Source organism: Tachyglossus aculeatus, unplaced genomic scaffold (assembly GCF_015852505.1).
Source record: "Tachyglossus aculeatus isolate mTacAcu1 unplaced genomic scaffold, mTacAcu1.pri scaffold_75_arrow_ctg1, whole genome shotgun sequence".
Lineage (NCBI taxonomy): Eukaryota > Metazoa > Chordata > Mammalia > Monotremata > Tachyglossidae > Tachyglossus > Tachyglossus aculeatus.
The window spans coordinates 2,779,346-2,805,070 of record NW_024045092.1 but is presented as its reverse complement, the minus strand read 5'-3'; the positions used below and the strand labels follow the sequence as shown (position 1 = coordinate 2,805,070).

Below are 25,725 nucleotides of genomic sequence, written 5' to 3'. Positions count from 1 at the left end.
CCGGTGGATTCCGTGTGGCTCAACAAAAACCCAGACTGCTTTTTCTGGGTTCTCCAGTCTCCATTTAAAATGAAATCCTACCTACTCTCAAGCCAGCCATGGCTGCAGTTCGTTCCTCTCTCTGACCCTGCTATCCTGAACCCCAAGAGTGACCCCTCTCCAATCTTGGCTAACATCCTTTCCTCCCCACGCCCTTGTACAGGTGAAATATTAACTCCTATTTGGTAACTTGGAACTCAAGCCATCCCTCTTAGCAGGGAGACCTAGTGAAGCCAAGTGTCAGTAGGTAATTCCTGATGTTTCCAAAACAGGGTGCATCTTGTTGACTCGTAACTGAGACGTAAGAAAACAGTTCATTTTTTCCCCTTCAGTAATAACTGTGGTGTTCGTTCAGCTGTTATTGCATGCCAAGCACTGGAGTAGATACAAGACAATCAGATAATAATAATAATAAAGATAACATTTATTAAGCACTAACTATGTGCAAAGCACTGTTCTAAGCACTGGGGAGGTTACAAGGTGATCAGGTTGTCCCACGGGGGGCTCACAGTCTTAATCCCCATTTTCCAGATGAGGTAACTGAGGCACAGAGAAGTTAAGTGACTTGCCCAAAGTCACACATCTGGCAATTAGCGGAGCCAGGATTTGAACCCATGACCTCTGACTCCAAAGCCCGGGCTCTTTCCACTGAGCCACGCTGCTTCAGACACAGTCCCTGTCCCACATGGGACTCACAGTCTAAAGGGGAACGAGAACAGGTATTCAATCCCCATTTTTCAGATGATAAAACTGAGGCCCAGTTAAATGACTTACCCAAGGAAAGAGCAAGGAATAGAACCCAGATCTCTTGACTCCCAGTCCTGTGCACTTCCCTCTAGCCCACTCTGCTTCTCCAGTCCCCACAAGATACAATATAAAGTTAATTCATAGGAATTGCTGCTTAAAACTAATTGAAATGGCAGCCAATACAGAGAGTAAAATGCATCCTTTACAGGGGACCCCAGTTTCAAAGCTAAAATTAGCTTCCTTCTGCCTCAGACTACTCCTATGGAAAACGGGAGAGTAATGTGGGACAAGACAATGTGAAAATGTTGTTTCACACTGTCATCTTCTGCTACCCGTCCCCCAGCCCGTGTTCATCACTCCAGCCAATCAAACCAGCCTGCTAGTTTTGTAGTTCTGTCTATACGTGAATAAAAGTTCTAAGAGTGTCTATTGGGTTGATGCCAAGAAAGTGTGGTGAGTTTTTCCGGGGTGAGTTTGGCTGCCTGCGGAAGGTGAGACGTGCTTTTATGCCGCCGCCACTCGTGTTTTAGGCTTCTGAGGGATGTGAAGATTTGGGGCAGGTGAGAATTTCGGTCTCCGGAGAACTTTCAGAATGGGGGACCGCAAGATGGGGAAGGGGCAGCCTTTCTGAAAGAAGGCAGAGGGACAGGGATCCTATGAAGAGCAATCCTGGCTCAATAAATCATGAGCCCCTTGAGGACCAGAGGCCGGGTCTAGTTTCCAATCGTGCTATCTTTCCTAATGCTTAGTAATAATAATTTTGATATTTGTTAAGCTCTTTCTCTTTGCCAATCACTGTACTAAATGCTGGGGTAGATAAATGTTAATCAGTTCAAACGCAGTCCCTGTCCAACCCAGAGATCACAGTCTAAGACGGAGGGAGAATAAATATTGAATCCCTACACTCGTTCTATATGACACGTGGCTAGAAGTTTAATATTTGTGAAGAACTTACCTTGTGCAGAGCTCTGTACGAAGAGGCAGGGTGGCCTAGTGGAAATTCATTCATTCATTCATTCAATCCTATTTATTGAGGGCTTACTGTGTTCAGAACACTGTACTAAGCGCTGGGGAAGTGCAAGCTGGCAACATATAGAGACGGTCCCCACCCAACAGCGGGCTCACAGTCTAGAAGGGGGAAAGAGCGTAAGCCTGTGGGTGTTCTAATCCCGGCTCCGCCACCTGCCTGATGGATGACCTTGGGCAAGTCACTTTACTTTTCAACGCCTCTGTTTCCTCAGCTACCAAACTGGGGGTTAAATACTTGTTCTCCCTCCTCCTAGACTGTGAACCCCCTCAATCAATCAGTCAGCCAATCCATGGTATTTACTGAGCATTCACTGTCCTCATGTGGGACAGGGACTGTGTTAGATCTGATTATACCTCGCATCAGCCCTGGTTCTTAGTACAGTGCTTGGCACATAGTAAGCATTGACAAATCCCATCATTATTACTACTACTGTGTTCTAAACATTACCGTTATTTCTCAATAGCCATTAATCTTAGAGGAGATGTGAAGGGAGAGAGTGTGGCAGTGATCTCTTCTGCCACTCCTTCCTTGAATGACTTAAAGGAATGCCTTTGCATTGATAAAATAGACGTGCCCACATTCATCGATAATGCCACATCAATCTTTGGGGGTAGCATTTTTTTTTAAGATTCCAAACGACTTAATTTTACTTCCCCTCTCCTCATCCCCTTCCCTCCCATCTCTTCCTCCCCTTCTTCCTCTTCCCACTGCTCCTCCCGCCAAAAAAAAAGAAATCAGAAGGCAGATCTCAGAGCTGAAATAGTGTGATGACTCGCTCTTGGCATTCCTAGCCTTCTTCTCTCCTTCCTTCCCTGTCTTTCCTCACTATTCTTACCTCCCTCAGGAGACTCAAGTTCAATCAGAGGACTTAACAAATGCTGGTTCCTGGTCAACAGGAGGAATGAAGCTTTCTCAGCCAGATCTCCGGAGCCCACCTTGTATCCCCCCGCCTTAAATATGTTGTGGAGGGTCTGATTCGGATCCTTGCGGGTGCCACAGGTAGACCAGAAGGTGAGAGCAGCCTTAACTAATGAACAAATTCTTCTCCAAGCTCAGCAGACTGGGGCCCAACGGAGAAGGTCCTGGCTGAGAGGCAGCCAGTGTCTTGGGAATGGGACACAGCTCAGGGAATAGTGGATGTTGTAGCCAGTGGAGACTGGGTTGGGAGGTGGGATGAGACAAGGGGGAGCCGGATCACCTGCTTCTTCTCTGTCACGTTACGGTGCGAAGGACCCAAATGTCACTCATCTGAGGAAAGTGGGCCAGCTCTCAGCAAGAGAGACTTAGATTAGACCTACCGAAGAACTCTCTCACAGCCAGGGGAGACGGAATAATGGAAAGGGCGACCAGGGGAAAAACTTTGAGAACCCCTTAGACAGTCATCTATCCTGCAGGTTTGGGTGCTTCCCTAGCCCCCTGGGGTCCCCCAGACAGGAGACTGGATCCGATGACCTCCTGAAATCCCAGCTCCGGGATTCCATGTTACATACATGATTCGAAATGCACCGAGTTCCAGCTTCACTAGATTAAAACTTTTTTGGAGATTCACGTGTCCCCTTCTGAAACAAATTAAAGACCATCTCGTCCCTCTAAGACAAGAGCTTGTGGGTGTTGATTGCAGCAAGAAAAAGTGAGCCTAGCCCTACGTAAAGACTGCCTGGATGCAGGAGATGGGAAGGCAGCTGGGAGCTTGGCGTCTCCCTGGAGTGGGGCCTAGATACTCCCTGACAGTAGACTGTACCTTCCCTGAGGGCAGGGGTGCTGTATCCTAAATCTTTTGTACTCTCCCAAGCCCTAAGTCCAGTGTTGGGTCCACAGTAGGCACTCAGTCAATCAATCAATGGTATTTATCGAGCGCTGCTCTGTGTGGAGCACTGTACCAAGTGCTAGGGAGAATATGATAAAACAGAGTTGATAGATACATTCCCTGTCCTCCTGCTGGCCTGGAACTCCCTCCCCCTCCAAATAGAGAAGCAGCATGGCTCAGTGGAAAGAGCATGCGCTTTGAAGTTGGGGTCATGGGTTCGAATCCTCGCTCTGCCAATTGTCAGCTGTGTGACTTTGGGCAACTCACTTAACTTCTCTAAGCCTCAGTTCCCTCATCTGTAAAATGGGGATTAAGACCGTGAGCCCCCTGTGGGACATCCTGATCTCCTTGTAACCTCCCCAGCGCTTAGAACAGTGTTTTGCACATAGTAAGTGCTTAATAAATGCCACCATCATCATTATTATTATATGCCAGACCACCACTCTTTCCACCTTCAAAGACTTTTTAAGGTCACATCTCCTAAAAGACCTTCCCCTCCCTCTCCCTCTGAGTCACCTATGCACGTGGATCTGTACCCTACGAGCATTTGGTATTCACCCCACTCCCAGCCCCACAGCACTTGTGTATATATCTCTAGTGTATAGATCTCTAAATTTTTTTAATTTATATTCATGTCTGTCTCCCCTTTTAGACTGTAAGCTCTCTGTGGTCAGGGAACGTGTCTACCAACTCTTTTGTATTGTACTCTCCCAAGCACTTAGTACAGTGGTCTGAACAGAGTATGCACTCATTGGGTACCACTGATTGATTGATTAGAAGAGATGCAATTTTGATAAGGCTTTGAAGGTGGGGAGAGTGGTGGTTTGGCATATATGGAAGTCAGAGGGAGGACATGGACATAGGACAGGGGCGAGCCGATTGAATGCTCTAAAGCCAATGGTAAGAAGTTTCTGTTTGATGCGGAGGTGGATGGGCAACCACTGGCAGTTCTTGAGGCGTGAGGAGATGTGGACTGAACCTTTTTTGGAAAAATGATCCTGACGGCTGAAGTAGAGGCAATAATAGGGAATTGTAACAAAGCCAAATCCGCAAATGAGAAAGCCACACACAACAGGGTATGATTGTAGTTATTTTGATGAAGAGGCCTGGGAGGCCAGCTGAAGGACAAAAATACTCAGATATATGAATTGCCTAGGCCCCAGAATTCAGGTTAATTCAAGTCCAGGAGAATTGATCGATCAATCAACCAATCAATCAATAACCGTTTCCTATGTGCACCCTTGTAGGCAGAGCTCTGTGCTAAGCAGGAAGAAGATTACAATGAGATGGCAGAAGCCAGAGTCCCTTCCTGTTCTCAAGGAAACTGCAACATAAGGAAGGGAATCCATAAAAATAATAAGCTTGTGGAATTGAGCCAGGAGAAAATAGCACTGGCCCTGGAAGTTCATCTCATCCATCCCCTTGCCTCAGTGCAGCCTCAGGAAAACAGCAAGGCTTAGTGGATAGAGCATAGGCCTTGGAGTCAGAATGATCTGGGTTCTAATCCCAGCTCTGTCACTTGTCTGCTCTGTGACCTCAGGCAAGTAACTTCACTTCTCTGTGCCTCAGTTACTTCATCTGTAAAATGGGAATTATTTATTCATTCAACCGTATTTATTGAGCACTTACTGTGTGCAGAGCACTGTACTAAGCACTTGGAAAGTGCAATTCGGCAACAAATAGCGACAATCCCTACCCAACAATGGGCTCACAGTCTATAAGCGGGGAGACAGACAACAAAACAGGTTAAGAGTGTGAGCCCCATGTGGGACAGGGACTGTGTCCAACCTGATTAACTTGCATCTACTCCAATGCTTAGAAACGTGCTTGGCACCTAGTAAGCACTTAACAAGTATAATAATAATAATAATAATAATAATAATAATAATAATAATAATAATAATATGACCCCAGATCCATCCTGAAATGATCATCTTAAAGCTTTCAGAGGAGAAGATTTAATGGACTTATGACATCCAACCCGACCCTGATTTTAGTCCCCGGTGGCTTCTGCCATCCCTAATTCCCTCCAGGTGGAGGAGTCATCTGGGCAGAGGGGAAGGATGAGAAAAAGAGAAGGAGGAGGAAGAAAGAAGAGGAGGAGGAGTAGGAAGAGAAGGAGGAAGAAAGAAGGAAGAGGAGGAGGAGGAGAAAGAGAAGGAGGAAGAAAAAAGGAAGATGAGGAGGAGGAGGAAGGAGAGGAGGAAGGAGAGGAGGAAGAAGAGGAGGAAGGAGAGGAGGAAGGAGAGGAGGAAGGAGAGGAGGAGGAGGAGAAGGAAGGAAGGAAGGAGGAAGAGAGGGACGAGAGGAGGAGGAAGAAGAGGATGAGGAGAAGAAATGGGAAGAAGAAAGAGAGGAGGAAGAAGGAGGAGAGCAAAGAGGAGAAGGACTACAAGGAGGAGGAGAGGAGAAAGGAGGAGAGCAAGGAGGAAGAGGAGGAAGAAGAGGCTGAGAAGAAAGGGGGAGAAGAAAGGAAAGGAGGAGGAAGGAGAAGGAGAACAAGGGGGAGAAGGAGAGCAAGGAGGAGGAAAAGGAGGAATAAAAGGAGAAAGAAGAGGATGAAGAGAAGAAAGAGAATGGAGGAGGAGGAAGAGAAAAAAGAGGACTAGGAGAAAAAAGGAGGAGAAGAAGGCAGAAGAAGAAGAAGTGGGGAAGTGGAGTAGGATAGTCTTAGAATCTTACAGGGCAAAGCTTCCTCAAGATGACTTTCTTTAGCGCTTCCTTGACATCTCGGTTCCTCAGAGTGTAGATGAGGGGGTTGAACAGCGGGGTGGCGACGCTGTACACGATGGTGATAACCAGATCCTGGACCATGGAGCCACCCAAAGTGGGGCTCGTATAGGCGATGATGACGGGGACGTAAAAGAGGATCACCACAGAGAAGTGGGCTGCACAGGTGGACAGAGCCTTGCTCAGAGCTCTCCAGGAACGGCTCTGGAGCAGGAGGAAGCCAATCAGGTAGAGGTAGGAAAGGAGCGTAAGGAAGAAAGGTCCCAGGACCACACTCCCCGTGACGGTGTTGAGCAACCACAGGTGTAGCTTGATGCTGTCGCATGCCAACGCCAGGAGAGGCTTGATGTCACAGAAGAAGTGGGGGACGCGGCGGGAGCCGCAGAAGGACAACCGGGACATCAGAACCGAGTGGAGCAGTGCGTAGAAGAAGCCGGTGGCCCAGGTGGCTCCAGCCAGCAGGATGCACACCCACCGACTCATGATGACCGGGTAATGGAGAGGGCGGCAGATGGCCACGAAGCGGTCCAGTGCCATGACGGCCAGCAAGGTGGCCTCGGCGCTGCCCAGGAAGTGGAAGAAGTGGAGCTGGGCGATGCAGCCGAGGAAGGAGATGGCCTTGCGGGCAGACAGGAGGTTGGCCAGCAGTTTGGGCAGGGTCACCGTGGAGAAGCATATGTCCAGACAGGAGAGGTTCCCCAGGAAGAAGTACATGGGGGAGTGGAGCCGGGCCTCTGCGGCGACGATCATCATGATGGCGCTATTGCCCGCCAGGTTGATGAGGTAAACGATGAGGAGGAGTGCGAAGAGGAAGGTCTGCAGCCCCTGGACATCGGTCAAACCCAGCAGGAAGAATTCGGAGACTATCGTCTGGTTGTGCATCACTGTCAAAGAAGTCAGAACCCACAACAAACAATGAGTTCTTAACCAGTTGGCCACCATCACCTAGTAGAAAAAAACCTAGGCCTGGGAGTCAAAGACCCTGAGTTTTAATTCCTGTTGTCACTTGCCTGCTGAGTGACCTTGGGCAAGTCACTTAAACTTCTCTGGGCTTCAGTTTCCTCATCTGTAAAATATTCTCCCTCCTCCTTAGACTATGAACACCGTGTGGGACAGGGACTCTTGTCCAGCCCAATTAACTTGTCTCTTCCTCAGAGCTTAGTACAATGCCTGGCACACAAGAAGCTCTTAACAAAAACCACAATTATTGCTATCTTTGAAAATTGGAGAGGGAGGCAGGAGTAGGGCATATCTTGAGAGGAGGATGATTCGGAAGTGAGAGGGCTGAGAGGTTCTAGTGGGGTCAGTGTGAGGTCGGGGCAGGACTGGAGGCTGAGGAGGGGCTGGACAGTGGAGTGACTACAAGGAGTCCAAGAATGTCAGGAGTGAAGGTAGTTGCAGGAGGAGAGGAAGGTGGGGGAACAATCTGGGAAGTGGCCAGAGAGGTGGGGGGCTCCCACAAAACAGGACCACCGGGTCCTGAGGGGAAATCAATCAGTGATATTTATTAAGTGCTCACTGGTGTGCAGAGCACTGTACTAAGCAAAGGAGTTGAAAATTGTCACCCCATCTCAGGGCTAGAGGGCATTATTCTGTGTCCCATCTGAATTATATCTTCCCCAGTGCTTAGAGCAAATGCTTGGCACGTAGTAAGTGCTAAACAAATACCACAGTCAGCCCGATGTGGGACAGGGACTGTGTCCATCCTGATTATCTTTTACCTACTTTAGCACTTAGTACAGTTCCTGACACAACAGAGGTACTTAACAAATACCATAAAGAAACACAATTATTATTATTTTTGATATTATTTCTCAGTCAAGAAGCAGTGCCCAAGAGCTGCAGGGACAGGGAAGGGGAACATCAATAAATCAAAAAATGGTATTTAGTGAGTACCTTCCATGTAGCGAGCACCGTACTAGGCATTTGGGAGAGTATACTACAGCAGAGTTGCAAGAGTTCCCTGCCCACGAGGAACTTACAGTCTTGATGGGGAGACAGACATTAAAATAAATAAATAAATAAATTATGGATATGCTTGTGAGTGCTGTGGGGCTGAGGGTGGGATGAATGAAGGGTGTAAATCCAAGTGTGAGGGATGCAGAATGGGGTGGGAGCTGAGGAAATGAGAGCTTAGGGAAGGCCTCTTGAGGGCAACAGAGTGAAGTATGAACTGGAGTGGGAGAGGCAGGAGACGGGGAGTTCAGCAAGGAGGCCGATATAGGACGTGGAATCCATCCAGCCCAATTTGCTTGTACCTACCCCATTGCTTAGTACGGTGCCTGGCACATAGTAAGTGCTTAACAAATACCACAGTTATCATTATTATTATCATAATTATTAAGTTCATTATGGGCAGGGAATGTGTCTGCTAACTCTGTTGTATTGTACTCTTCCAAGCACTTACAACAGTGTTCTGCATAGAGTAAGCACTCGATAAATATCATTGATTGATCGATTGGAAGTGCAGATTCGGGAATCCTCCGCAGAGAGATAGTGCACTTGAAGTCATGGAGCAAATTAGTTCTCCAAGGGATTGGGTGTAGATGAAGAATAGGAGGGGACCCAGAACTGAGCCTTGAGAGACTCCCACAGTTAGTGAGGGGTAGACAGAAGAGGAGCTCATGAAAGAGACTGAGAATGAGATAGGAGGAGAACCAGGAGAACCAGGGTCAGTGAAGCCCAGGTAGGATAATATTTCCAGAGGGGGGTGGTCCAGGGACGAAGGCAGGTGAGAGGACGAGGAGAGGCCGTTGGATTGGGTAAGGAAGAGATCATTGGTGAACTCTGTGAGGGCAGTTTCTGTGGGGTGAAGGGGACGGAAGCCAGATTGGAGGGGGTCAAGGAGAGTATTGGAGGAGAGGAAGAGGAGACAGTAGGTGTAGACAAGTCGCTTAAGGTGTTTCCAGAGGAATGGTACGAAGGAGTTGGGATGATAACTGGAGGGAGGCGTGGGGTCAAGGGAGGGGTTTTTTAAGATAGGGGAGACATGAGCATGTTTGAAAGCAGTGGAGAATAAGCCATTAGAGAGAGAAAGTTGAAGATGGGAGTGAGGGAAAGAAGAATGAAAGGGACAAGTATTTTGATAACATTCTCCCTGATAAACTCCCCAATTTGTTGTCTTGGCTCCTCCCAAGCCAACCTTCAAACTTGTTCTCAACTCTCCAACCTCCATGGCCCTTGTTCGTGCTGTTCTCCTAGGCTGGAACACCCTCCCCACCCAATCTGCCCACTCACAGCTCTCCCCATATTCAAAGCCCTCTTAAAATCCCCCTCTTCACAGACCCACCCAATTAACTCTCAATACCCTGGGTCAAATCCACCCAAAAGCCATGGCTACCATTTCTCCCCCATCCTCAGCCCTTATGCCTACACGTATACCCAAATGCACATTATCATCATCATCAGTGATATTTCTTGAGAGCTTACTAGGTACTGAGCACTGTATTAAGAGCTTGGTAGAATTCAAAATTAAATGATTTCTTTTGTTTCCACTACTTGAAAATATCCTTAAGCCTGTCTTTCCCATTAGAGTGTGGGCACGGAATGAGTTTGGTGCTTCTTTTGGGCTTCTCAAAGGCTTAGTACAGTGCATCGTCCCCAGTGGGTGCTTAATAAATATGATTACTATTACTAGGATAGAAGCAGCGGATGCCCTGGCTAAGATGGACTCACCTGAGCTCACCACGACATTCTGGGAAAAATCAGCCTAGGTTGCAGTCAAATGCTTCCTTGTAGAGGAAGGGAAACAGCTGGACAGTTTGGAGTACCACAGACTCCTTGCCCTGGAAGGGAACTCAAGAGATCATTTGGTCCAGCCCCATGCCTCCACACACGGGTTTGCCCAAACCACTTGAGGCAGACGGTTGCCTATTCTTTGTGAAGAGAGCTTCAGAGACGCCCCTTGTTCTCCGGTATCCTCCACACACCGACATGATTGTGGCTTCAGTTCCAAACCCCAGGAGTAACTGCTCCGTATTAATGTTGAAGTAATGACCATCTGGCTGGGCACTAGTAGGCACCTCCAAAACCTGAGATGCTTTTATCCATCCTCTGGGCCTGTCAGCATCTCCAAAAGATCAGCCCAGTTCGAGCTTGGAGTCCAGAGAGAGAGAGAGAGAGAGAGAGAGAGAGAGTTCTGGGGGCTTGTGGGACTGTGTCTGAGGGATTCTCACTGCAGAATAAGTAGGTTCTGTCTCCAGGGCTACCATCAAAGGAGCAGCCTTTGGGATCTCCTCTCTTGGGCTCTGCTTGTTTGCAGCTCCCTTGTTCCTTCCAGATCCTAACGCCCTCCCAATTTCGGAATCCTGAGAGGCTACCCTTTTATTCATCATGTCTTGACGCGACTACTGCGTCAACCTCCTTGCTGACCTCCCAGCCTCCCATCTCTCCCCTCTCCGATCCATATTTCACTCTGCTGCCTGGATCATTTTTCTAAAATGTCATTTTGCACATGCTTCCCCACCCAGCAAAAACCTCTAATTCAGTCAATCGTATTTATTGAGCACTTACTGTGTGCAGAGCACTGTACTGAGTGCTTGGAATAATTATGGTATTTGTTAAGCACTTACTATGTGACAACCACTGTTTTTAGCGCTGGGGTAGATACAAGGTACAGCTGCCCATTTCCCTCCGCAGCAGGTGGAAATGCCGTGGAGTTGAAGCCCTGGGATTGGAGATCAGAAACCGGATCCTGAGCTCCCCCGACCTGCCGCTGCAGGCCCAGGTCACCTTGGGATCCGCTCAGGCTGATGGGAAGGAAGCCCTGGAAAATCCACAAAGGTGTAAACTCTAACCCAGGATTTGAAACCGCCCCCAAAGGGGATATCCACTTCTCACCAGCGGGCTGAGCCAACCCCCCAACTCTAGGCCCACTGTTGGGTGGAAATTCCAGCAGCGTGGGGCTTCCGGGGAGCTGATGATGTCCAGAGTGATGTCATGGGGGCAGAATCTGACGGGCCCCTCCTCCTCCTCCTTCCTCCTTCCAGGAGAGGATGGGGTAGCCAAACAGACTGCAGGTTAGGAAGGTGCTATGGACATCTGGGCTAGTCTGAACCGGTTGAGCTGACCCTGTCTTGGCCAGAAAAACTCCAGCTACCTGGGTAGGGGAGAGGCCTAGGTACTTCGAGAATGGCGGTTTACAGACAGGAATCATGTCTACCAACTCTACTGTATTGTATTCTCCCGAACACTTACTACAGTGCTCTGCACACAGTGAGCACACGATAAATACTGCTCATTGGATGGATGGACGGTGGATGGATTGATCTATTGGGGTTCTGATACAGCCTATTGGTTTGCTGACCTCTCCATCCACTGCCCCAGAGCCCCCAGCCTGGAATGGGACCTCCAGGAACCCCACCAGTGTAGGTAGCCCTCCCCCTGGCCCCAGACTAGAAGCCTCCCTCCCACCCACCCTTCCTCCCACTGGAGCCTTGGTCCATTGAACCCAGTTTGTCCCGCAGACACCAAGACCCCTCTGTGGGTTTTTTTCCCCTTTTTAATGGTATTCGTCAAGCACTTACTATGTGCCAGGCACTGTACTAAGTGCTGGGGTAGATACAAGGTAATCAGGTTGGACACAAAGCTAGAGCTCCCTAGGCCAGCTTCCCTCCATCCCTCCTGTCCTCCATCCCAGCCCTTCCCACTGTGCTCCTTGTCTCCCCAGAATGAGTGACGGGAGGCCCTGCTGTGGACCTGGGGGACAGGACATCTGGGTTCTGGTCTTGGTTCTCCCCGCTGGGGCTGTGTCACCAGGGGTGACACTTCGGGCATTGAACCGGATGGGCAGGCCTAACGGGAATGCTATAAGGTGGCTCATGAATGTAGGTGGCCAAGAGCACAGCGGCTACTTAGGCCACCCCACTGGGTCATGGGTTACAGCACTGTGCTGGGCTATTGGTTCTGCACAGGGAAAATCCTGGCAAGCGCTTGGCTACATGCTAGTCCCCTGCCCGCCTGCCCCCCAGACCCCAGCGGAGTCGGGCAGGGGTGAGTCAGAATGACCAGGGCTGAGCAAACAACCAGCGCTATGATTGTCCCCTTCCGTGCGGGCTCCTGATCCTGAAGCGTTTCCCACTGAGGGGACGCGAACTGGAGGAAGGATCCCGGGTCTGGGATCTAATCCTAGCTCCCCCACTTGCCTGCTGTGAGAATTTAGGCACGTGGCCTCACTTCCCTGTGCCTCAGTTTCCTCAAATCAGAGATGGGGATTCAAGATGGGTCCTCCCTCCGACTTAAACCAGGAGCCCCATGTCAGGAGGAGACTGTGTCCGACATGATTGTCTCCTGTCCTCGCCAGTGTTCAGCACATAGTCAGCGCTTAACAAACACTGCAATGATTATTGTGTTCCCCCAGGCCCTGCCCAATTCTTCCCTCAGAAGACAGCAAGCATCGGGGCGGGGAAGCTGGGGACTAGTGAGGTGGGCAGGGGGACGCAGGCCTTCTCTCCATGGCCTTGGAGCTTCTGGTGGGTGAGGAGGTCAGTCCACTTTCATCCCCCCACCCCCCACCCACCATCTTGGATTGGCCACAAGCAGCCCTCACGTGCTGCCATCTTCCTCCTCCTCCTCCTCTCCCACACTTCTATCCTCTGCAGGTAGGAAAGAACACCCATGTGAAAGGGGAGCCCTCTTCCAAGTCCACTACTGGGCAAACGCTTTGTTATGATGATCATGACGGTATTTGTTAAGAGCTTATTTTGTGTCAAGCACCGTTCCAAGCTAACCAGGTTGGACACAGTCCCTGTCCCAAATGGGGCTCCCAGTCTAAGTTGTACAGCGCCTGCCATGGCTCACGCTGCCCCTCTAACCACCTACCCCCAGAAAGGGCTACTGGGTCCAAGGAGGGCTCCATCTATACTCACTCCCTTGGTGAGCTTATTTGCTCCCACGGCTTCAACTATCATCTCTACGCAGACGACACCCAAATCTACATCTCCGCCCCTGTTCTCTCTCCCTCCCTCCAGGCTCGTGTCTCCTCCTACCTTCAGGACATCTCCACCTAGATGTCCGCCCACCACCTAAAACTCAACATGTCCAAGACTGAGCTCCTTATCTTCCCTCCCAAACCCTGTTCTCTCCCTGACTTTCCCGTCACTGTGGACGGCACTACCATCCTTCCTGTCTCACAAGCCCGCAACCTTGGTGTCATCCTGGACTCCACTCTCTCATTCGCCCCACACATCCAATCTGCCACCAAAACCAACCAAGATCGTCAAGATCCGCCCTCTCCTCTCCATCCAAACTGCTAGAAGGAACATGGCTTAGTGGCAAGAGCTTGGGAGTCAGAGGTCATGGGTTCTAATCCTGGCTCCGCCACTTGTCTGCTGTGTGACCTTGGGCAAGTCACTTAACTTCTCTGTGCTCATCTGTAAAATGGGGATTGAGACTGTGAGCCCGTCACCCATCGTCCGGGGACGGGTTCGTTCAGTGATCGGCGAGGCGAGAGAGAGAGAGGCCGGGGACGGAGAGCCTAAGTTTTATATAAAATTTATTCCGCGAGGTGAATTGAATTTATGTAATTGTTTAGGCGCAATGGATTGAGCTTCCCTTTTGGGAGGAATATAATCAATTAGCAATATTACAGCTTCCCTACACGGGAGGAACACAATCATCCGTTAATCGCACGTGAGTGAGTTGGTTAACTCTCACCCATGTGCGCTTCCCACTCGGGAAGAATCCACTTACTTTCCCACATGGGAAGAATTCATTACATTACCCGCGCACGTGGTGGGCGGCTAGCTCTCACAATGTGCTCTCCCTACATGGGAGGAATCCACTCATAATTCCCATCAGCAGCGGGATACCTGGGTCCCATCCACGAGACACTCACCCATCCCGCGGCCCTTGCCTCAGTGTGTTGGTTCTGGTTGTACAGCGGCCGTCTGGCGTTCTGGGCAGAGGGAGAGAGACACGTTGGCCGCTGCTGCTACTGCTGCTGTGGCTGCTCCTGCTGCTGGTGCCCGTCTCGATGTTCTGCCCAGAAGGTCAGAGGCCACAGGTATTTATATCACCTGTGGCGTGGGCCCTTCCCGTTTCTGTCCTCTGCTTGCTCCATCTCCGCCCCTTCCTGCCTCCATACCTTATTTGGTCAGCACGGAGGTGAGGGACACCTATCCTTCCACCCCACTCCCCTCTGGCCACGGAATTGTGTCAGAGGTGGCATTTGACCTCAAGATGGCCGGTGCCTAGGGTCACCTTGGCACATACCACCCCTTGGCCCTCACCAAACGTGCCCACTTGACCCCAACCTCCCCTACGTCCCTTCCGGGGCGCATGGTGGTGGGGGTGGCGCTGGAGGCCGTGCCCACCAGCGCTGTCCCTCCCTTAACCGCAAGGACCTATGTCCTTCCCCGGCTGGCCACGGAAGCCGGGGAAGTGGGTCCATGGGCTGGGGCAGAGGACGGGGCCCATCCCCTGGCCAGGGGTGATGGGGCGGAGCCCTCAAGGTGTGTGGACCGGAGGTATGGGGGGTGATTGGTGGACCACGATGGTCTTAAGGTAGCGCACAGAGGCAGGACCCGGGGATGGCTGTAGTGTTTGCCGCACCTGTGAGGACAGGACTGAGCAACAACAACTCAAGAACCAACATCCTCCCACTAAGCCCACCGCCAGGAGCAAAAGTAGCAGCAACCCCTGGAATAGTGAGCTTCCCTCCTCAAGTCTAAAGAGTCCATAGAACCAGTACAAAACTCCTCTGGTGGTGGGGACTCTTCATTAGCTGCACGGTACACTGCCAGAGATCATGTCCAATTGTTCAGAGTCACTGGAATGAGGGGGCGAGAAGCACCGGTCATGTTGAAACAGGAACAGGTCGCCTGGTAGAAATAGGTTCCCTTCCCTGATGATGTCACACCATGGCTAAGACTGAAGACAGGCTCTCTGGGAGGCAGTTCAGTGATGATTCCTTTGCTGGGCCTGTCTGGAAGTCAAGCAATCCTGACCATAGAATTGTGAGGCAGAGAAGTACCCAGGAGCATCATATAGCCAGATATGATTGATAAAGTTTGAAATAATAGCTTTTTCCTCATAACATTAAACAATTATTCTTAGCTCAGTCTTAAAAACTACTAACAATTTTAACAAATTTTCCAATTATTCTTCTGTTGCTTTCCAAATCCTTGGGATATGATGACTAAACTTTTTCAGTCCCTTAAAAGGAAACAATTGCAAAGACAAAGTAGACATCCAGATCTGTACATATGTATGATACCGAATAACATACAGCTGCTTTTTGCCCATTAGCTAGGCTATAGCAGAGACAGCATGCAGAACTTGCATTGTCAACCCTGAAAAATGGAGATTTTATATTAAAGACCATCTGAACCAATTAAACAAGCAAAGACGAACAAACCCCAGTTCTAATACATATAATTTGTAATATGCAGCAATTAAATCTGGACTTTGCGTGTTCTAATATTTAACACGTTAAGTGACTAGCAGGCCAAGCAGTTTCACAGGATGATGTGTCGTCATTCCCCCTCTCCCAGGCGTGATGTCTGCAAAAGACAAGGATCTAGGTCTTGGAGGATCTCCAAGCCTCTACCAAAGTTAGTGGGCAGCCCTCATTGGGATTAGCTGCACAGGTTTGCCCAGTCAGATTCATTTATCATTTCAAATATATCAAGATGACTTTTGTATTTGATCTGCTTTTACCGTTTACTAAGTTAGAGAAATCTAAGGCAATGGCATTTCAGATATAATGATTAAATCACCACCCCTCCAGTTGTTCCTAGGCTGGGAGAACGATGGCAAGTTCACTCCCAATTCATTCCTAATGACCGCCATTGTAGTTTCTATGGGGAAGTGCCTTAGGCTGAGAAAGGCAACCATTCACTAGGAGGGAGGCAACCTTTTGCCAGAGGGAGGTGCCTTGCCTCAAAGGAATTCCATTTTGATCTCCCATCTGATAGCTCTCGCCCTGAAGGCAAAGTGGTTAAGTTTCCTACCCCCATGCTTTAGCTTGCAAATTTCTTGAGTAGCTGGGTGCTCGGGTGGCAGGAAGGGTCCCCCGTTTCCCAGTAACCCCAATTATGAAATTATTTCCTGTAATTGATGGTTGGCCTCCTTGCTAAGCATCCTTCCTCATCATAGATACCCGGGCCCTGGTGTCTACCGGTAAGACTTTCCGACGATCATTTACTGGGACGGTCATATGACGGGGGAGGGGGGGGCACCCGGGTTGCGAGAGGGCCGCGGCCGCCGCCCAACGGCCGGGCCCGCCGGATCCCCCTTCTAATTTCCCCGCTCCGTAGTGGTTGGGGCCGTGGGTCTACCTTCCTGAGTGAGCAGCTTCAGGATATGTGTGGGCAGCCCATCCAGCTCGTCCATAGGAAATCTCCGCTCCCTTAACTCTCTCCATATGATCACCCGTTCTCCTGGGCCCAACCTTCCTGAGCTGACCCGCTGTGGGGGTCGGTGGGTATCCCTTTTACTATTCTTGGAACCGGCTTTGCCCTCCTGAACCCCAGGCCTTTCCTAATCATGGCTGCTACACGCCGGGTAATCGGCATCTTAGGGGACTGGAATAGGGACCAGTCACTGTTGACCACGTTGGCCAAAGTGCTCCAAGTTTGTACCCCAGTGGCCCTATCCCTCAAACGGTGGGCCAGCCCGCGCTCCGGCCCTGGGGGTGCAGCCATTACTATTGCACGAAGTAGGCCCTCTTGGGCGGGGAGGGACCAGGGGCTTGGTTCCTGAGTTTTCTCCATCTCATCCAGGAGTTGCTCAATTCCAAGAACCAGGAGATGCTGGTTTAATGTAGCTGGGTCGGTCCAGGGGAGGGTGCCGGCCCTTCCCTGTTCACTCCGGGGGATTGTCCGAGCCCAGTGTACCGCGAGGGTCCAGAGGGTACGACCTTGAGTGTGAGTGTGGGTCACATCCACCCCTGGGCCCAAATCGAGGCGGCTGCTTTCATCTAGGTTGAGGTCCACCTGGGCTGCCGCTACGTGGGACAACCTGATTACCTTGTATTTACCCCAGCGCTTAGAACAGTGCTTGGCACATAGTAAGCGCTTAACAAATACCATATCTGGTCATGAGTTCAAATCCCGTCTCCACCACTTGTCAGCTGTGTGGCCTTGGGCAAGCCACTTAACTTCTCTGTGCCTCAGTTACCTCATCTGTAGAATGGGGATTAAGACTGTGAGCCCCACGTGTATCCCCCCAGTGCTTAGAACAGTGCTTCACACATAGTAAGCACTTAACAAATACCATCATCATTATTATTATTATTATTATTACAATCTCTCATCCTATCCCGATTGGATTACTGCATCAGCCGCTTTTCTGATCTCCCATCTTCCTGGCTCTCCCCGCTTCAGTCTATACTTCACTCTGCTGCCCAGATTATCTTTCTATAGAAACACTCTGGGCATGTCACTCCCCTCCTCAAAAATCTCCAGTGGTTGCCTATCAACCTTTGCTTGAAGCAAAAACTCCTCAATATTGGCTTCAAAGCTCTCCATCCCCTTGCCCCCTCCTATCTCACCTCCCTTCTCTCCTTTTACAGCCCAGCCCGTACACTCCACTCCTCGGCCGCTAACCTCCTCACTGTGCCTCATTCTCGCTTGTCCCACCGTCAACCCCCGGCCCACGTCTTACCTCTGGCCTGGAATGCCCTCCCTCCTCACATCTGCCAAACTAGCTCTCTTCCTCCCTTCAAGGCCCTAGCTCACCTCCTGCAGGAGGCATTCCCAGACTGAGCCCCCCTTTTCCTCTGCTCCTCCTCCCCTCCCCATCACACCTACTCCCTCCCTCTGCTCTACCCCCTTCCCTGCCCCACAAGACTTGTGTATATTTGCATATATTTATTACTCTATTTTATTAATGATGTGTATATATCTGTAATTCTGTTTATCTATTTTGATGCTATTGATGCCTGTCTACTTGTTGTGCTTTGTTGTCTGTCTCCCCCTTCTAGACTGTGAGCCCGTTGTTGGGTAGGGACTGTCTCTAGCTGTTGCCGACCTGTACTTTCCAAGCGCTTAGTACAGTGCTGTGCACACAGTAAGCGCTCAATAGATATGATTGAATGAATGAATGAATGAATGAATGAATGAATGGGATGACTACACAAGTGCACACACGCACACACACACACACACACATGTCCACGCACAAATGCATACACAGAGCCTCCTGTGCGGGGGCTGGGGACCCACAGTTTCCAGGGGGTCGGGATAGTAGTGGTATTTGTTAAGTCCTTGCTACACACCATGCACAATACAAAAATAAGCAGTTTGAACTCTCCCAAGCACTTCGTACAGTGCTCTGCGCACAGAAAGTGCTCAATAAATACGTCTGAATGAATGAATGAATTGAACACACTGAACTCTGGAATGTAAACTCCTTGTGGGCAGAGAACGTGTCTACCAACTCTCTTGTAGCATACTCTCCCAAGCACTTAATACAGTGCTCTGCACAAAATAAGAGCTAAATAAATACCACTGATTGATTGCATTTAAGCCAACGCTTGCGCAAACATACACAAAAACTCCTACAAATGCTCCTCCCCACCAAGTCTCCCCACACTTCCACAGAGCCTGAACCCCAGGCCCTGGTCCTGGCGCTCCAAGTTTGGGGTTTGAAAAACAGGGGTCACGGGGACAGAGGGGATGGGCCCAGAGAAGTGAAGTGACTGGCCCAAAGTCACATGGCTAGCAAGTGTGGCTCAGTGGAAAGAGCACGGGCTTGGAAGTCAGAGGTCATGGGTTCTAATCCCAGCTCTGCCACTTGCCAGCTGAGTGACTTCGGGCCAGTCACTTCACTTCTCTGTGCCTCAGTTCCCTCATCTGTAAAAAGGAATTAAGACTATGAGCCCTATGTGGGGCAATCTGATTACCTTATATCCCACCCCCCAGCGCTTACAACAGTGCCTGGCACATAGTAAGCACTTAACAAATGTCATTATTATTATTATTATCAAGAGGTGCACATGATGGCTATGAATTGCTCTCGATGCCCTCCCACCTTGGGGTTATTGTTTAAGTTTTTGCGGGGACAAAGGACCAACTACCAGTGGCCCGAAAGTGTTTCTGCCCTCACCCCACCAACAAGGCAAAGCCCGTGGCTGTGCAAAATTTATCAGTCAGCCAGTCAATCCGATTTACTGGGCAATTACTGTGTGCAGAGCACTATATGAAGCAGTTGGTGGAGTACAATATAACATCATTCATTCATTCACTCAATCACATTAATGATTTGCCTCTGTGCCTCATCTGGAAAATGGGGATTATGACTGTGACTTGTCCCGCAATCGATCCCCGGTCCACGTCCTCCCCCTGGCTTGGAATGCCCTCCCTTGCACATCTGCCAAGCTAGCTCTCTTCTTCCCTTCAAAACCCTACTTATAGCTCACCTCCTCCAGAAGGCCTTCCCAGACTGAGCTCCCTCCTTCCTCTCCCCCTCCACATCCCCCAACCTTATCTCCTTCCCCTCCCCAACGCATCTGTATATATGTTTGTACAGATTTATTACTCTGTTTATTTTACTTGTACATATTTAGTATTCTATTTCTTTTAGTTTGTTAATGATGTGCATCTAGCTTTACTCCTATTTCTTCTGATGAGTTGACACCTGCGACGTAACCCGTATAGCAAGAAATGCCATATGAACTCTGTTTGAAAATGCAAAGGTCCCTTTGAATTTTGAGCTATTGCACAACAGTGATAGAGTAGCAGATAATTGCTACACTGATCCTTGCCCCGCATTGTACAACACAGAAGGAGACATTCCCTTGCATTTATCTTTTAGCCTGAAGATAAAGTAACCGTGAATGTCCTGAGAGACTGAACGTTCCTCCATTCTGTAAACGGTGATTGTGTCGAAACCCCTCTGGCAGGCCATTAGGAAGCTCCTTTTTGCATGGACCGTTAACCTTCAATCCTGTTTTGTAGGAAATTTAAATATGAATATTACTTCAATATGTGTTTCTCTCAGTCCTGCCAAAGCCACTTGCACTGGAAAACGTATGGCACGAAACACCGAATGAACCCTTCCTGAAAATTCAAATGTCCAATTTCATATTCAGCCATACAGTAACAGACGCTATCAATGCTTTGCCTTGCAGCGTTGAATACTTACGGAGGGGTGTGTTCATCATGGGTCATTTTTCTTCTATTCTCTTTGGTAAATGAGGTGGGAACGGGCGTTTTCTCCATTCTGTAAAACCCACTTACCTTGAAAGTTACCTGACATAAAAAGTTAACTGGGAGTTCCTGAATTCAATTTCAACCACTGAGTTGAATCCCTTCGGATGCAGACTAAACATGTTCTGCATGTACCATTTTTCTTCTATCTTGCTAAATAGACAAATGAAATAAGAAAATAGATCGAATAGTGTCTCTCGTTTCTGTCAAAGCGACATTTGTTAAAGCGCATATGGGACAAAAAAGCCATATGAATTCGTCTTGAAATATCAAAGGTTCAGTTCCATGTACAATAACAATACTATAACAGTAGCGGTCTACTCTGATCCCTGCACCATCGCGTTCACTAATAACTGGGTTTGGTCTTGCAAAACTTATTTTGTTTCCCTCTAGGTAGGAGTAAAGGAGAAGAATGACTATGCGTTTTCTCCAATTTGTGAATGTCAGTTGAAACTCCTCTGGCACCAATACAAGAGCTTTATGAAATTTCAGCTCTTCATTTCCATGTAAATGATAGCGCAGGCATCTAGTGTTTTGCATGTATAATTTTTCTTCCATCCTGCCGGTTACGCAAGTGAAATAGGAAAGCAGTTTGTCTCCCAATCCTAACCAAGCCACATCTGTACTTTGAAACCCGTATGGCACGAAACACCGTATGAACTCACCTTGACGTTTTAAACGTTCAGTACCATGAATTGCAATAGAGTAACAGAAGGTATCTACACTGATCCTGGCCCTGGGGATTTCAGCCCAAGAAGTAGTCAGCCTTCTGTATGAATCGCTTTTCTTCAATTAAGTCTATGTGTTAAGCGAATGTGCATTTTCTCCGTGCTACATAAGTGACACGGTGAAACCTTTCTGGTCCCAAAAGCTTCATGAATTTTCAAAAGTGCAGCCCCACGTAAAATCATAACAGAAATTTCAGAAACTGCCAGCACCGATTCTTGCGCTGCACTATGTCTTTCATTAGGAGTCTGTTCTTTTGCATGTACCATTTTTCTTCTATCCTGTTTCATCGGCAAGCGTCTCTGTTGACGGCACTACCATCCTTCCCGTCTCACAAGCCCGCAACCTTGGTGTCATCCTCGACTCTGCTCTCTCATTCACCCCTCACATCCAAGCTGTCACCAAAACCTGCCAGTCTCAGCTCCGCAACATTGCCAAGATCCGCCCTTTCCTCTCCATCCATACCGCTACCCTGCTCATTCAAGCTCTCACCCTATCCCGTCTGGACTACTGCATCAGCCTTCTCTCTGATCTCCCATCCTCGTGCCTCTCTCCACTTCAATCCATACTTCATGCTGCTGTCCGGATTATCTTTGTCCAGAAACGTTCTGGGAATGTTACTCACCTCCTCAAAAATCTCCAGTGGTTACCAATCAATCTGCGCATTAGGCAGAAACTCCTCACCCTGGGCTTCAAGGCTCTAGATCACCTCGCCCCCTCCTACCTCACCTCCCTTCTCTACTTCTACAGCCCAGTCCGCACCTTCCGCTCCTCTGTCGCTCATCTCCTCACCGTACCTCGCTCTCGCCTGTCCTGCCATCGACCCCCGGCCCACGTCATCCCCCGGGCCTGGAATGCCCTCCCTCTGCCCATCAGCCAAGCTAGCTCTCTTCCTCCCTTCAAGGCCCTATTGAGAGCTCACCTCCTCCAGGAGACCTTCCCAGACTGAGCCCCTTCCTTCCTCTCCCCCTCGTCCCCCTCTCCATCTCTCCATTCTTACTCCTTCCCTTCCCCACAGCACCTGTATATATGTGTATATGTTTGTAAATATTTATTACTCTATTTATTTATTTATTTATTTTACTTGTACATATCTATTCTATTTATTTTATTTTGTTAGTATGTTTGGTTTTCTTCTCTGTCTCCCCCTTTTAGACTGTGACCCCACTGTTGGGTAGGGACTGTCTCTATATGTTGCCAATTTGTACTTCCCAAGCGCTTAGTACAGTGCTCTGCACATAGTAAGCGCTCAATAAATACGATTAATGATGATGATGATTGGCAAGTTAAATAGGAATTTTGATAGAATGTGGTTTTTGCTCAATTGCTGTCAAAGCCACCTGGCACTGGAACCCGTATGGCAAGAAATGCCATACAGGTAAATTGATTCTTGAAATTATTCATGTTCAGTATCATGTACAGAGCAAAACAGTAACAGAAGATACCTACCCTGATTCTCTGCCTTGCAGTGAACAGTCTTTTACATTCCCGTTGTTATGTAAGAAGGAATGGCTTTTTTCTCCATTCTGCTAAAACTCACTGGCGTTAAAACTCTTCTGTCATCAGAAGTTGTGTGCAATAGCATGATAAAGTTTCAGGAAACTCCAACTGCTGCGTTTACAGAGAAAGAAAAGCTGCCTACACTGATCTTCGCACTGCAGTACGCAGGACCCGCGAATATATTCCGCGTGTACCATTTTCTTTCCTCCACCCAAGTATGCAAATTAAATTAAAAAATAGATTGTTATCGGTAATCTAGAGTTCTGTTTCTATCACATCACTCTTATTTTTTAAGTAGGCAAGTTACGTAGAAAAGTTACAATAATGTGTGTTGTTGTTAACCACGTTAAAGCCACTTGCAATGTAACCCGTATGACACGAAATGCCATATGACATCCGTTTGAAAATTCAAAGGTTGCTTTGAATATTGATCTATTGTACAACAGCAGTAGAGTAGCAGATAACTAGGTACACTGATCCTTGCCCTGCATTGTTGAGCACAGAAGGAGACATTCTCCTGTATGAATCATTTATTTTCTGGCATGAAGATAAAGTAACCGTTAATGTGCTGATGAGAGATAATAAACGGCACTTTTGTCGAAACTCCTCTGGAAGGCCATTAGAAAACTCTTATTTACATGGACCATTCAGGTAGTGCAGCCAAAGAGTAGCAGAATATACTTATCTTCACTGGTCCTTGCCCTGTAGAAGTCTAGTCTTTAACATGTTCCGTTTGTTATGAAAGGTAAGAGCCAGTGTTTTTCTCTCAGTCCTTTGCGTTGAAGCTCCCGTGAAACATTCTGTCAAATGGTTGCTTCTGGAAATCTCAAATCTTCGGTTGCTCCTGTTAAGTAAGACTTAACGTGCTGAGTGACTTTAGGTTATCACCATTATGTAAAACTCGCTTATGTTGAAACCCTTCTGGCAAGAAAAGCTATATGGGAGAGTAATTGTTCAACGGTCCAATTCCAGATAAACTAAGTAATGCGAAAGCAGAAGAGAGTTACACTGATCCTTCCCCTGAATAGAGCACTTCGGGGTCTAGTGTTCTGCGTGTATCAGTTTTCGTCTATCCTGACAAGTTAAATGAGTGAGTTGACTGACTAAGTCTTTTTCTCTTGCCTGACCAAGCCACTTGCAATGAAACCTGTATATCACGAAAGGCTATATGAAGTTTCTTGAAGTTTCAAAAGTTTAGTTCTATTTACAATACAGCAATGCATCAACAGATCACCACACTGATGCATGCCCCATAGTGCTCAGCACAAAAGAAGCCTAGTTAGGTATGGGTCATTTTCAACTAACCTGCTAAATAAGAGAGAATGAAGATATGACTGTGCGCTTTCTCCATCCATAAAATCACTTGCGTAAAACTCCCCTGGAACGAAATATTTTAATGAGAGCATAATGAAATTTCAACTGCTGAGTTCCATGTAACACAGTAGTAAAAGAAATAGAAGAAACCTACACGGATCTTTCTACTGTAGTATGCAGCCCATTAGGCGACTGGCTTTCTGATGGCATCAGTTTTCTCCTAACCTGCTAAGTAGCAAAGTTGAATGGGTGGCTGGAAAGTGTGTTTTAATCTCGTCCAAGCCACGTGCGTTGAAAACCCGTTTGGAACGAAATTTCCTATGACTTACTGCTATTACTATCAAAAGTCCAGTTCAGTGTACCAAAGCGATACTGTAACAGAAGTGAGACCAAACTGTAACACTGATACCTCGCCGCAGTGTTCAGCACAAATGGGGTCTACTTCTGTGCATAAGCCATTTTTGTTCTCTATTTCTAAGTAGGAGTGAATGTGAACAGTGACTATACTTTTCTCCTCCCCCGGCCCAAAATGTAATACGAGAGCTTCAGGAAACTACAACTGCTAGGTTTACAGAGAAACAAAAGCTGCCTACACTGATCTTTGCACGGAAGTGTGCAGAATTCTAGAATGTATTCCACGTGTACCGTTTTCTTCCATCCACCTAAGTATGCAAGTGAAATTTAAAAAAATGATTGTCATCGGTAATATAGAGTTCTGTTTCTATCACTTCACCCTTAACTGGTTATGTAGGCAAGTTATATAGAAAAGTTACAAGAATATGCATTGTTGTTAATCACGTTACAGCCACTTGTGATGTAACCCGTATGGTACGAAATGCCATATGAACTCTGTTTGAAAATGTAAAGGTCCCTTTGAATTTTGAGCTATTGTACAACAGTGATAGAGTAGCAGAGAATAGCTACACTGATCCTTGCCCCGCATTGTACAGCACAGGAGACATTCCCTTTCATGAGTCGTTTATCTTCTAGCCTTAAGATAACATAACAGTGAATGTGCTTAAAGACTGTACGTTTCTCCACTCTGTAAACGGCGCTTGTGTCGAAATCCCTCTGGCAGGCCATTAGGAAACTCTTTTTTTGCATGGACCGTTTACCTTCTATCATCAATCGCATTTATTGAGCGCTTACTGTGCTACTGTATTGAGCACTTCTATCCTGCTTTGTAGGCAATTTAAATACGAATATGGGTTGAATATATGTTTCTATCAGTCCTGCCAAAGCTGTTTGCACTGGAAAACGTACGGCACGAAATACCGAATGAACCCTTACTGAACTGAACTCAAATGTTGTTTCATATTCAGCCACACAGTAAGAGACGCTATCAATGCTTTGCCTTGCAGAGTTGAACACTTAAGGAGCTTTGTCTTCCGCATGGGTTATTTTTCCTGTAGTCTCTTAAGTAAGTCTGAAAGTGAGGTGAGAATGGACATTTTCTCCATTCTTTAAAACCCAATTACCTTGAAAGTTCTCTTAAATACAAAACTAACTGAGAATTCCTAAATTCAATTTCAACTACTGAGTTGCATTCCTTCAGATGTAGACTAAACATCTTCTGCATGAACCCATTTTTCTTCTATCTTGCTAAATAGACAAGTTAAATAAGAAAATAGATCGAATATGAGTGTCTCTCGTTTCTATCCAAGTGACATTTGTTAAAGTGC

At 47.9% G+C, this 25,725-nt stretch overlaps 1 protein-coding gene across 1 annotated transcript; it reads right to left on the bottom strand.

Moving 5' to 3' along the window:
- Positions 1–1,202: 1,202 nt before the first annotated feature.
- LOC119923994 (olfactory receptor 12D3-like) lies at positions 1,203–11,453 on the bottom strand. The gene is made up of 3 exons (XM_038743117.1): positions 11,417–11,453; positions 6,306–7,240; positions 1,203–1,370 (listed from the first exon to the last, which is right to left on the bottom strand). The coding sequence occupies exons 2-3, from the start codon at positions 7,233–7,235 to the stop codon at positions 1,203–1,205; spliced, it is 1,098 nt and encodes a 365-aa protein (XP_038599045.1). The 5' UTR covers positions 7,236–7,240; positions 11,417–11,453.
- Between the last annotated feature and the right edge of the window lie 14,272 nt (positions 11,454–25,725).

Coding starts and splice junctions, on each gene's coding strand:
- LOC119923994 (XM_038743117.1), bottom strand. CDS start 7,235: ATGCACAACCAGACGATAGTCTCCGAATTCTTCCTGCTGGGTTTGACC. Junction 1,371..6,305: donor TCTTGAGGAAGCTTTGCCCT/GTAAGATTCTAA, acceptor CCATTCTGAAAG/TTCTCCGGAGACCGAAATTC.